This window comes from Oryzias melastigma, linkage group LG7 (assembly GCF_002922805.2).
Source record: "Oryzias melastigma strain HK-1 linkage group LG7, ASM292280v2, whole genome shotgun sequence".
NCBI lineage: Eukaryota > Metazoa > Chordata > Actinopteri > Beloniformes > Adrianichthyidae > Oryzias > Oryzias melastigma.
Genome location: NC_050518.1, coordinates 26618564 through 26631540, shown reverse-complemented (window position 1 = coordinate 26631540; position 12977 = coordinate 26618564). Strand labels below are relative to the sequence as shown.

The following is a 12977-nucleotide window of genomic DNA, read 5'->3' as shown; positions in this document are numbered from 1 at the left end:
CTCAGTTATCAGCATCACAGCTGGTTCACAATCCAAAGGCAGGACTCACCACCATTTACAAATGTGCTCATAAGTGACACCCTTGATGCTCCACATGCACAGCAGCAGTTATTGCGGTTTGGCTGACATGCAGGATTCTTTATTTCCCAACCTCTACTTAAGGAAAATGCACCGCAATGTTTAAAAATGGTTGGTCTGGGACAAGTCCCACATCATTACGGATACAAACAGAGTTCAAATGCAGGCACACGCAGTGGTGCGGCAGTGCCGATGCATCCGCATGTAGAGGCCTGTTTATGACACTCCAGAGAGTTCAGGGCAGTATAAACAGGAAGACCTTCAGAGACAGAGACATACGGCTCATGCAGGTCTGCAGATTCCTCTGTGACAAGCCCGGGACATCATTTTGATAAAGTACCCGCACCGTACAAAGTGCCCGTCCACGCGCAGGCCTGCTGGGAATTTAATCAACCTGCTCGCCCTTTTCCGGTGTTTGTCTTCTGCCTTTGTGTTGGATTCAGAGCTGGGATCTGTGAACGGTGGAGGAGCTGCAGACGGAAAACCTAAAAACTGAAACTTTAACCAAAATCTGCTCACTTATCTGATCAGTGCAAAGAACAAATCTCCATTTGAACCATTTCTCACTTATGTGCACCAAGACCAAACATTGTTCAAATCCATATTTCAGTTTTTTGGATCTCATCAGTTATAATATACACACCTGCTAAAATGTGCATTCAGCAGATCAACTACATTTACAGTGAACGTGATTCACCCTGAACGAAAGACAACTATAGAATGGAAAAAAACAGAAGGCTAAGATAGAAAAAAAAAACAAAAACTATAGCATTAAAAGAGGTAGAACTACGGGATGAAAAAAGAACTTTAGGATGAGAAAAGACAACAATAGAATATTAAATTGGACAATAAATGTTGGAAAGTGTATTTGTAATTTGCGAAGCGGCTGTGAGAAGCTAAACTGAGTTTGACTTTAATCATTTAAACAGGAAATGTAATTTCTGCAGTGAGTTTTGATCATAAAGCAGCCAAACACTGGAACAAATAGTTATTGTAGAAAGTGATTACAGTTTCTCTGTTGGCAGGAATGACCTCCTGCACTGGAGTGGAGCTGAAAAAGCCTGCAGCTGAATGCACTCTGTTGTTTAATCTCCACGTTGTGCAGAAACTCTGCAGCGTTATCCATTATGCTAAGCAGCTTGTGCAACATTCTTCCTGCCATAATCAGTCAACTCCTCGGGGTTCCAGAGCGCACTTTACCTCGCCGTCTGCCTTCTCTGTCAGTCTGTTTGGTTTCTTTCAGTGACTGCTGTTTCTACCAATGATGGCTGCTGATAAAATTGCTCTCCTACAAAACATGGATGGGAGACAAGAAACAGCTTGCTTCAAAAGGCAAAAGATGAGGAGACGTTCTCAAAACGTCAAGTCTGCTCAGTCACCTGTAGAGCGTGAAAACCTGCTGCTGCTGCGTCACACATTTGCAGCCTGACGAGGTTCTGATGCTCTTCTGGAACTGAAGCACTTAATATAATGTAATGTAATATAATATAATGTAATATAAAATACTATAAATAGTATCATTTAATATAATATAAGGTAATATAATGTAATGTACTGTAATGTAGTCTAATGCACTGTAATATAATATATTGAAATATAATATAATATAATATAATATAATATAATATAATATAATATAATATAATATAATATAATATAATATAATATAATATAATATATGATAATAAAATGTATGGTAATGTAATACAATACTCTAATTAAATATGATTTGAATAATAAATACACTGTTTTTGTTTTATATCATATAATAAACACTTTCTAAGAGCTAAAATAAGAATTACGTGTCAGTAGTTGGAGGAGGAGTGGAGATACTTGAAGTCACACTCTCACCTACTGGTCAGAGTTGAGAATCACTGATGGATTTTCTGGTGTAAAGTTTTCTACATCTGCGAGTGAAGCTGCAGATCCTTCAGTTAAAGTCTCAGGATGTCAGATTTTAGTTTATGTGAATGAAAACAGCTCATTGCAGTCCCAAATAATTCAAAATATTTCACTTTTATGTCAGATTTCAATCAGAAATAAACTTCTACCCTCTTCCGAGAACACGTGGAAGTGACGTCACTTTTATGTCTTTCGATGCCTTTTAAACTGTGGTAAATATAAAAACTTACAATAAAAGAGAATAAACCAATGAAAAAGTACTTAATATTATAAAGTAAGATTAAGAAACTGTTCTTTTGATAGACTGTCCCGCTAGTATGGCCATTAAATTTATCAAAAATAATTTTATTCTATAAAATGTATTTTTTTATTTTTTTCAATCTTCTTGTGACTCATTCCGCTAAGATTTCGCGTGGGACAAAGTAATCAGAGTTTAAATGATTATGATGATTATTATTATTATGATTGTTATTATTATTATTGTTTAAAAACGAATCTTTAAGAAGAATCGGACAAGTGTTGCAAATTCCGAGCTCACCGCGAGTCCTTGAAAGCACCAAAAGTTGGTCTGCGGACATGGAGGAGAAACTAAACAACATGGACTCAGATTTCTTACCAGGTGAAAGTTTTTGTTGTTCCAGCTGAATTTACAGCACTGAGAGACAGAAGGGAGACCCAAGCGGATGCTGTTCGGCGGGGTTTCCTCGGCTTTAGCCGCTCTCAGCTTCAGCTCGGCCGGCCAGCTGTTCTTCAAAGGGCCGACTTTAGTCAAACTCAAGGTTTGGCTTCAGTTTAATTAAAGCCGAAATGAAGGCAAAGACGAGAATTTCTGGGTTGAGGTCAGCTCAGAGGAGAAATGTTTCAACACTCTCAGAAACAGAAGGGATTCTTTGAAAATATGTTTCTGGTAGAAAAGTTTTGTTGTTGTAGATCACTAATGGATCTTTCATGATCCTGACCATTGATCTGCAGATCCCGGGGGGCCAGAACCAGAACCAGATGCTCCGCAAGAGAAGGTCATCAGCAGACAGCTGCCTGAAGCCAGTCGCTTTGCTTTGTCTGCGCTGTGTGGAGTCTCCTTAGGACAGCTTTTTGCTGGATGTGAGAACAGGTGAGTAGATCCAAAAGAATCCACGTGTCCTGTAGCACCTGAGTCTTTAGATCCTGGAGAATCTGACAACACCTGAGAGCAAAGACTCAGACAACAGCTGAGGGATTGGCCACTGCAGAATATTTTCCCAACAGCTCCTCTTCAATAAATGACTGTTTTCTTACAACATTTGAATATCTCTTTCTTAAAAAGTTAAAAAAAAAGTTCAATCTGTTGACAGGATTATAAATAGAAATGTATGTTTTTTCTCCTTCTTGGAAATGTAATTGTACATAAAAACAAACAATAGAGTCCTTATAGTCACTTTGTGACTTCTTAGCTACTGCAGAGTCCACAGGGGGCGGTGTCAATGGAGGCCCTCCCCTTCTCGGCCGCCTCCCCTTCGTGAATTATGTTTTAACACCTGTTCAAAAATGTGTTCTTAAGTTGCAGGATCTGCTCTATGGAGTGATTTTAGTGCCATTATTCCAAATGCAACACTCGCTGTTTTAGAAATTTCTTTTGCTCAAAAAATTATTTTGCACTTGAAAAAGAAAATCATATACTGAAACTCAAAAATACCTGCAAACAAGCACATTTTCACTCAAAAGAAATTTTCTCTCTTCTGCTCTGCAGTGCAACTAGTGCCACAAAAGTCAACCAATCACAGACCGACAGACCATCAGTCTACGAGGTGATTGGAAGAAGTTTTTACCAATTTGCATCAACCTCCATGTCTGTGATTGGTATTGCCATTTATAACTGATTAATTTCATTTTGTCATTTTTTTCCTCTTTGTTTTCCTGCTGATTTCATAAAAATGACGAAATGGTAAATGGCGTATACTTGTATCTACCCTTCTTCGAGGGCCCAAAGCGCTTCACAGTCACAGACCCATTCACCTATTCACAACAGTCACACACTGGTGGTGGCTCCGCTGCCGAACACTGGCGCCAACCTCCCAACAGAGGCAATTCGGGGTTAGATGTCTTGCCCAAGGACACTTCGACACATGGGCGGGCAAGGCGTGAGTCGAACCCGCTCGCTTCCGATCAGGAGTCGACCGCCCTACCACTGCACCACGACCACCCTGAAAGTATTGTAGCAGACTGAGTTGGGCTGTCTGAGTCCGCTAATGTCCGGAGCTCAGTGAACGCACCACTCAAAGACGCTCGTCATCCCGGAGTTCTGTCATTCAACCTGTCGTCTGGGGTTTTAGGGGTTTTAGTTTTTAGAGTGCTGGTGCATGAAACAGAATTAAGACATTTGAGGAGCGTAGCTCCACCAATAAATCCAAAAATAGACTAAAAAACAACTTTTAGGGAGCATTTTCTTCTTCTGTTTTTGACCACAAAACAAAGAGACTTGAAACAAGTAAAGTCTCTGTGTGATAATGAGATGGTGGATCTCGTTATCAGAAAAGGATAAAAAGAAATAAGTAGGACAGGCAGTTTTAAGGTGCACTCACACTGATTCTCGCGGCAGAGGCGGCCAACTCCGATGTTTATCAATGGTACAGGCGCACTCTGAGGCGAATTGAAGTCCTGCGGCGCGATTTGAGTGATGAGGCGTGAAGGTCTGGCAGCAGCTGGATTACGTGAATTGGGCAGCACAGCCAAAATGTAAAAACCTGAATTTTGACTGGTCGCTGCGTCTCATCTGCCAATCAGGAACTCAGCTTTAGGTACGGGACTTTTTCAGTGACTCGATCATCGGGTAAAATATTAACCTAAAGTGAGCTTTTTTTGTCCAGAACTTTCCTCTTTTTCATTTACCCATTTGAGCTGCAGGTTCTCAGAGCTCATCTGTCTACTTTGGGGCGATGGCGGGAGACACTGGAGAGATCGGTGGCTTTGTCTCACTGGCTTGATATGCTGGCAGACAGTGAGACGCTGCGGGTGCTCACTGTTTCGTATTAATCCCCCTTGGCTTAATACAAGACAGAGAGCCTTCAAGCTCAGACACAGAGACACAGAGACACCGGGGAAGCGACTGTCATTCAGACACACCCCCTGTACGGAAAAAATCTTTGAATAGTAATCATATAAACCCAAACATGGAGACACGATTACTGATGTTTTTGTAGAACTCTTCACAATAAATAAACCTGATTCCTTGTATTTGTCTTCCATTCATTCTAAGTGAGATATCCACAGACAGAGCTGGTAGCTCCTCCCACATGCCGCCACGGCGTCAGAAACACACGGCGAAAGAGGGGTGGGGCATGCAAATTTGTCGCACGAATCGCGTTCAGAGTGAAAGTACCTTTAGGCTTGCGTATAAAATAAGTTTTGGAGAACACTTAATGTTTAAACTTTTATGCTCCAAACAGTGAGTGTTGCACATGGAAAAATGTAATAAAATAAAAACAAGAATGCAATAGGAAGACATTTTTTTATTATTACTATTGTTTCGATGAAAATAAGAAAAACATTGTGTAGTTCAGGAGACACTTCCCAGCAGACTGCCTCCCAATGAGGCTGTCTCTGCATCAGACAGCCTCCTGGGGTAGGTGGAGTTTATCCAGTCATTGATTGAGTCATTGAACACATCATATATCCAAAGCTGAGTCCCTGATTGGTGGATGCGATACAGCGACCTGTCAAACTAAAAGAATTCACATTTTGGTGGTGCCGCCCAATTCGCGCCAAGCTGCTCAAATCGAGGTGCTGGCAGACCTTCGCGCCGCGCCTGTCGCTTATACATCAACACATCACATATTCAAAGCTGAGTCCCTGATTGGTGGATGCGATGCAGCAACCTCTCCAATGCTCAGATATTTTAACTCCGGCCACACCGTGCTGCTGCTGGACCACCAAGCCGTGCCTGGTGCTCAAATCGCATTGCAGGACCTCAGTAGCTGCTGAAGTTACTTTGCCAAATCTTGCAGTCTCTATAGCAACCCCAAGCTACCGGTAGCTTGGGGTTGCTATAGAGACTGCAAGATTTCTTGGGTTGCCCCTGAAGTCTTTGGATCATGAAGAATCTGACAACAAAGACTTAGACAACATCCCAATTTCTATACAAACCCCAAGCTACCGCCAGGTGGTAGCTTGGGGTTGCAGTTTCTATAGTTGCTAAGAAGTTGCTTTGAAGTTGCTAATAGGTTGTTTTGCCAAATCTTGCAGTTTCTATAGCAACCCAGTAGCTCTGGGTTGCTTTAGAAACTGCAAGATTGCTGGGGTTGCCCCTGTAGTCTTTGGATCCTGAAGAATCTGACAACAAAGACTTAGACAACATCCCAGTCTTTGGATCCAGAATCTGTGTCCTTCAACCCCTGAGTCTTCCCTTTTTCCCAGATCTTTCCGGGAGCAGTTCTTGAAGGACCTGGTGACCTGGCTGGACCTGGACGAGTCGGTGATGCCCGTCATGGGAGCATTCTTGTCAGGTCTAGGAGTGGAGGGTTCTGATACCTTTCTGTCCATCCTACAAGCCGACCCCCTTCTGGCTGCAGGAGCCACGCCCATCGTACAGGTACTGCACTGTCCAGCAGAAATGTTCTGCTGGGACACGTGAAGGAGTTTAGGGGATGAAAACATGTACATGCAGAGACATAGAGGTGAATGCTGAGGTAACTAAGGATGTAACCGTCCTGCTTCGGTCAAGTTTGTTTGTGGATGAAAATGTTAGAAAAATGTCGGTTGAATGGACTTGTTTGGTTTCAGGATCTGGTATCCTTCTCCATCAAAGATGGTAAGACTCTTCTGAAATGAAATGACTGCTGGCTTTGGAGGGGTGCTGACGCCTCCTGTTGTCAGGCCAGTACGATGCCAGAGCCCGGGTTCTGATCCGCCACGTCAGCTGTCTGCTACGTACCCCCCCACGGCGGCTGGAAGAGTTTGAGGAGACTCTGGGGGAGAGGCTGAGGGAGGCGGGAGAGGAGAGCGAGTAAGGTTCCTCTCTGCAGCCCAGACGGAACCCTCCAGAGCTTCATGAAGCTTCACTCTGCATCTGGTCCTTTGCAGGGAGGAGTCCACGCGGCGGCTGAGAAGAGAACGAGGGCGGAAGTTGAGGCGCTACCTCCTCATCGGGCTGGCCACGGTGGGGGGAGGCACTGTGATCGGTGAGGAGGAGCCGTCCGTCGACGGAAGTTTGTGAATCTCTGGGGAGAAATAACCGTCCGTGTTTTTGGGTGTTGTCTCCAGGCGTGACGGGAGGACTGGCAGCACCTTTGGTAGCAGCAGGAGCCGGCGCCGTGCTGGGGGCGGGAGGGGCTGCTGCTCTGGGCTCAGCCGCTGGCATCGCCATAATGGCGTCTTTGTTTGGGGCGGCGGGGGCCGGACTGACTGGTGAGATGGCAAGTCGTGATGTGGAGGAATGTTTCCTCCAGAAACAGGATAAAACCTTCAAACATTTCCCATCAGCTGCTTGGTAAACCAGGAGAGACGTTGAAGTTCTCCATCTCCTTCCTTCAGTCCAGTTCTTCTTAGACTTCCAGAATCATCTGTAGATCTGGACTCATGACGACCAGCTGGAGACCTCTGACCTCTTTGTCCACAGTTTATTCAGAACCGGTCCTGGCTCAGCAGCAGGTCTTTCACAAATCCTTTAGGCCGCTTCCTGGCTGTTGGAGCCTGTACTTGCACATTGCTGCTCGGCGTTTATGTACACGTATGTGGGCGGGGCTACCTGGTAAAAGAAGTACGGTTTAAGCCTTTGGAACCGACGGATACCTGATCGAGTTATAAAACTCAGTCTAAACCAAACTTCAACTCATTTTAACATTCTGTGATTGAGATTGTATTGAATGAAAGAAAGAATGTGGCAATTATTTGTAGTTTTTAGATAAAAGCGATCTGTTATGTTATTAAATGAGGCTGATCTGATGGCTGCAGCGTGCAGCGAAGGACCCGCTGCAGGGGGCGGAGCTACTTGACAGCTCTTAGAGATTAATAATGAGGAAACCAATCATCCTTTTGTTTTGGATGGGGACCGACAGGATTTTTCTATAACGAGCACCAGCGTTATCTAAAATTTAATGAACCTCCGTGCTTCACTGCCAGCAGCAGGCTGGACTTTGGTGGTAAAGCGCAGCGTTTGAATGCTCACAACCTTTGAGCAGCTGGATCTGCTTAAAAGTTGTGAGCAGATCACCTGATGCAGCTGGATCAAACTAGAGCTAACTCCTAAAGACTTGTTGCTTTTATTATTTTCCACTGACAAAATTAGGAAAACTTCAGAAAAAAAATGCAACAAACCGGGTCAAAGACAGAAGATAAATTTGAATGTTTTTGGCAGACTAAATACTAGTCTGTCTGACGACAGCTGAAAGGTCTCAGCATTGAGATGTGAGGCTGTGATGAGCTTCTATCAACAGTTACTGTTTATACATGAGGCACAGAGAAATCTGTGAATCTCGCCTGGAATTTTTTCATGTATTTTCATTCAAAAACATGTAAATTGGTTGGTTGACACATTTGTTCTTGTTGTTTTTATGAAATTACACCTAGAACTTTTGTTCTATGCTGTAAAAACTGTTAGTTGAACATTTTTGGGGTTTCTTCAGCAAAATTACACACTTTCTTTGCTGGAATTTTCCATTTTTGTATGATATTATGTCTAGAGTGTGAATACAACTTGGAAAAATAACTAAATCAAGGTAGTATCACATAGGAGAGGTTGTGCTGATTTAAATGATACCAAATAAGAAGCAGGTAGTCTTTTAAATTGAAAAAGGAGAGGCAAATACAGAGATTTGGGCCTTAGGTTCCGAAGGGTTTAAACAAACATGTAAAGAGAATGACCGAACGTCCAGGAATCAGAGCAGGAAACCAAACGAGACAGAGTGGCGTCCAACGGCGCCAGCTGCAGAAAGGCGTTTTTGAGCAGATCAGTTCAGATCTGCCAATATTTAAAACTGCATCACGCGGTTTCAACAAGCAAACACATTCGGATTCTTCAGAATCTCTGGAGCTGACTCAGCACGCGGCGGGGTCAGAACAGCTGACGTGATGTTCTGGTGGTTCTGTTTGTCTCCATCCTCTCTGACCTCAGAAGTGAACGGGTCTCAGTCTGGTTCTGCGTTTTCCACAGCTGACTCTGATGACTCTCTGCAGGATATAAAATGAAGAAGTGCGTCGGTGCGATAGAGGAGTTTGAATTCCTGCCGATGAACTCCGGGAAGCATCTCCACGTGAGCATCGCGGTGACGGGCTGGCTCTGCAGCGGCAAGTACAGTAAGTGACAGGAGTCCACTTCCTGTTTGGGTTCTGACAAAGAGCAGTTTTGTTTCACACTTCAGGGACAAACAAAGCAGATGGAACATTTCACACTCCACAGACACTAATATAAACAGAACGATACAATAGACACAACTGAATCATTCTTTAAGTTGGTGCAGGTTAAAAGATGATGGCAGCTTCACTTAAAGTCCCCCATGACAATTTTTCAGTTGTGTTTTTATTATGATTATGAAGTTTTTAACCAAAATCCTACAATCTAAATGTCTTAAAACGCCATTTTTCATGTTGATCTGAAACCTCGTTTTCCATAATCTCCTCTGAGGGGGCGTGGCTTTTGGAGCTGAGCTGCTCCGTCCCGGAACACACACACACCCCAATTCTGATGCTCTGTGTCTCACTAGGGTAAATCTCCACCGCTGCTACATAAAAATGTCCAGCAATATTGTTTTGAGCTGGATGTCAGCCTGGACAAGGAAGAGCTCGATGGACTGAACTTTAACTGAACTGGCGTTGTCTAAAAATTGCAGAAACTCCGACACTGCGAGAGGGAAGAGGTTCAGAATGGACACCTGAGCAGATTCCAGCCGAGCAGACCTGAAATCCAGCTGCATCAATTTTCTCCCAAAAAAATGTTTAATATTTTTTACAAGGAAAATAAAGACAGTTTATGAGAAAAAAGGAAAAAGATAAAAAACAAAACAAAAAAAAGCAGAATTCCAGGAAAAATGTTGAATAGACAGCAGTGAGAAATTGTTATCTTTGAGCTGCTCGGTGCGACCTTAGCTTGATTTTTTTTAGTATTTTCATTCAAAAACATGTTGATTAGTTTGTTGATACATTTTATTTTTGTTGTTTTCATAAAATTACTCCTAAAACTTTCTTTTCATGTTGTAGAAAGTGTTAGTTGAACATTTTTGGAGTTTCCACAGCATACAATACAATTTTCTAGGTGGAATTTTCTTTTTTTGCATGATTTTATGTCTAGTGTATGAATATGACATGGAAAAATGACTAAATAAAGGTACAATAAAATAAAGGTAAAAATGATACCAAACAAACAGCAGGTAGCCTTTCAAAATTAAAAAGACAGAAAATTCAAATACAGACAGAAACTGAGTTTTAGGCCCTTACAGGGTTAAAAATAAACATTCTAAATGTACAATTTTGTGCGTGATTTCCTATTGTGATTTTTTGCAGATAATCAGTGGCTGGCAAATATTCCAACTAAAAATATTGATAATAATCAAGATTATTTTTTTCCAGGTTTGCGTTTAATTATTTCACTTTTTTCATGGATTCCCGGCTCTAATATACACATGTCACTGCATCCAGCTCTCTTGTGCTTCACCAGAGCTCTTCAGCTTCTACATAAACCAAAGCTTTCTCCTCCACTAAAACAAACTCATCTGCCGCCAAGTGCCCCCTTCACCACGCCGGCTGCAAAGCCCTCCAGGCTGAAGTGCTGCTCAGATGTTCTCCATCATGAAACGCCGTCTGCTGTGTTCCAGGCTCCTTCCAGGCCCCGTGGAGCAGCCTGGGCGAGTGCGGGGAGCAGTACTGTCTGGTGTGGGAGTCGCGCTTCCTCCGGGATCTGGGTTCAGCCATGACCTCTTTGCTGGACGGGCTGGTCAGCATGGTGGCCCAGGAGGCCCTGAAGTACACGGTGCTGTCAGGTAGGAGGAGGTGACTGCACAGCAGGAGGAGGCCCCTCCTCTGCCAGCTCTCACTGACCTCTTCGGTTCTGTGAACCCCTCCAGGCATCGTGACCGCTCTGACGTGGCCTGCCTCTCTGCTGGCAGCCGCCAGCGTCATCGACAACCCCTGGTGCGTCTGCCTGAACCGCTCGGCGGAGGTGGGGAAGCACCTGGCTCAGGTTCTGAGGAGCCGGCAGCAGGTATGTTGAGATGTTTCAGCTGATGAAGCAAGATGGCTGCTCTGCGTCTCACCTATAAATGTCAGAGGGGGGGCAGTTTGGTAGAGTCGGCCTCTTTTCTTAGCAAACACTGCAGCTTCCAGCTGACGTACCGAGCAGAACATCTGGAGGAATCTGCAGTAACCATGAACAAATCTCAAAGTTTCATAGTTTTGATGTTTTTTTTATTGATAAAAAACATAAAAACATGGTTACGGATGGATTGATGGATCCTCCCTGCTCCTGAAGGGGAGGCGGCCCGTCAGCCTCATCGGCTTCAGCCTCGGCGCTCGTGTCATCTACTACTGCCTGCAGGAGCTCGCTGGAGATCAAGGTAGGAGCTTCTCAGGGCTTGAGAGCTGAACCGACTGGAGGATAACTGTAAACCGGTGGACCGTTTGCTCTCTGGTCAGGCAGTGAGGGCGTGGTGGAAGACGTGGTCCTGCTGGGGGCTCCGGTGGACGGCTCGGAGAAGGCTTGGGAGAGGATGACGCGGGTGGTGGCTGGGAAAATCGTGAACGGATACTGCAGGTGAGGGCGAGCGTTTCTCTTTCGGTTCCTTCGTCTCAAACGGTGATTGGACGTTAATGACCCTGCTGAACGGCGCTCCTCAGGGGGGACTGGCTGCTGGGCTTCCTGTACCGCAGCTCCGCCGCGCAGCTGTCTGTCGCCGGACTGCAGCCGGTCAACATCCAGGATCGGCGCATCATCAACGTGGATCTGTCCTCTGTGGTGAGTCTGAGCTCAGGATTCAGAAACAGCAGGAGGAGGTTTTCTGGAAACCAGCATTTTGTTTATTCAAAGTTTAAATCTCCCCTTTATCCCGTTAATAAATGAATAAAACAACATTTAGTAAACTAAACACTGTAGATATTCTGGCCGCAAAAGAGAGAAGAAATTTAAGAAAAAAGTTCTAATTTAATCTCATTTCTGTTTATCGACTCAGATCTCAACCAGCTATTAAGACTGTTTAATTAAAGAAATGAAAAAGGTCTATTTTAAATACCAACTTCTGCCTTCTTTACAATGAAATGATTCACAATCACACATCAGTCTGTATACTTTTTTAGTTGATTTATTTGTTTCTCACAATTAAAAAAGGACAGTAAAAAACAGTAAAATACATGAAAAAGACTGTTAAGTATTGTAATAAAAGACAGTGAAATAAAAAGACAGTTGTGCCCAATAAAAAACAGTAAAGTATCATCAAAAAAACATTAATATAAAGTCTAAAAAAGTTAAGTACATAAGAAGAAATAATAAGTCCTGTTTAAAGACAGCAAAGTAAAGTTAAAAAAATAACAATAAAGTATAGTAAAAAAAACCTTAAAGTACAAAAACATGAAACATCCAGGTTAAAAGTATGAAAGCCGAAACAGCCTGCCCTACTTTTGTTTTTTACAGGTTTCTTGTGATAACGAGATAGTGGATCTCATTATCACAATTTTTTTTATTATCGAGAAAATTAAGAATACACTGCTGCGTCTCTCTCTCCCTTCTCCACACTGAGACGCAGAGACTTAAAGTCCCCATGACAATGTTTTTCGTTAAAAAATGTTCCCAGTAGTGTTTTATTGATGATTATGAAGTTTCTAACCAAAATCCCAAACTTAAATGTCTTAAAAAGACATTTTTCATGTTGATCTGAAGCCTCTGTTTCCAAATTTCCTCTGAGGGGGTGTGGCTTTTTAAGTGAGTTGAATAGCCCCCCCATCTGATTACGGGGGGCTCTGTGTCTCTCTAGCATAAATCTTCACCGCTGCTACATAAAAACATCCATCAATCTGGGTAATGTCCAGCCGTATGGTTCTGA

The 12977-nt window shown here is 43.2% G+C and overlaps 1 protein-coding gene across 2 annotated transcripts in view; it reads left to right on the top strand.

Annotated features, from left to right (window-relative positions):
- Window positions 1–2356: 2356 nt before the first annotated feature.
- Window positions 2357–12977, top strand: part of tmco4 (transmembrane and coiled-coil domains 4) — a 13358-nt gene continuing 2737 nt past the window's right edge. The window contains exons 1-13 of one of the 2 annotated variants that reach the window (XM_024293807.2): window positions 2357–2599; window positions 2953–3091; window positions 6370–6544; window positions 6736–6763; window positions 6829–6958; window positions 7036–7133; window positions 7216–7359; window positions 9127–9246; window positions 10761–10925; window positions 11010–11146; window positions 11414–11498; window positions 11578–11695; window positions 11779–11896. In XM_024293807.2, the coding sequence (XP_024149575.1) occupies window positions 2557–2599; window positions 2953–3091; window positions 6370–6544; window positions 6736–6763; window positions 6829–6958; window positions 7036–7133; window positions 7216–7359; window positions 9127–9246; window positions 10761–10925; window positions 11010–11146; window positions 11414–11498; window positions 11578–11695; window positions 11779–11896 (1500 nt within the window). In that variant the 5' untranslated portion in view covers window positions 2357–2556. Of the gene's footprint in view, window positions 2600–2800; window positions 2820–2952; window positions 3092–6369; window positions 6545–6735; window positions 6764–6828; window positions 6959–7035; window positions 7134–7215; window positions 7360–9126; window positions 9247–10760; window positions 10926–11009; window positions 11147–11413; window positions 11499–11577; window positions 11696–11778; window positions 11897–12977 lie in introns of those variants that run through there. The other variant, XM_024293808.2, reaches the window with a different exon arrangement.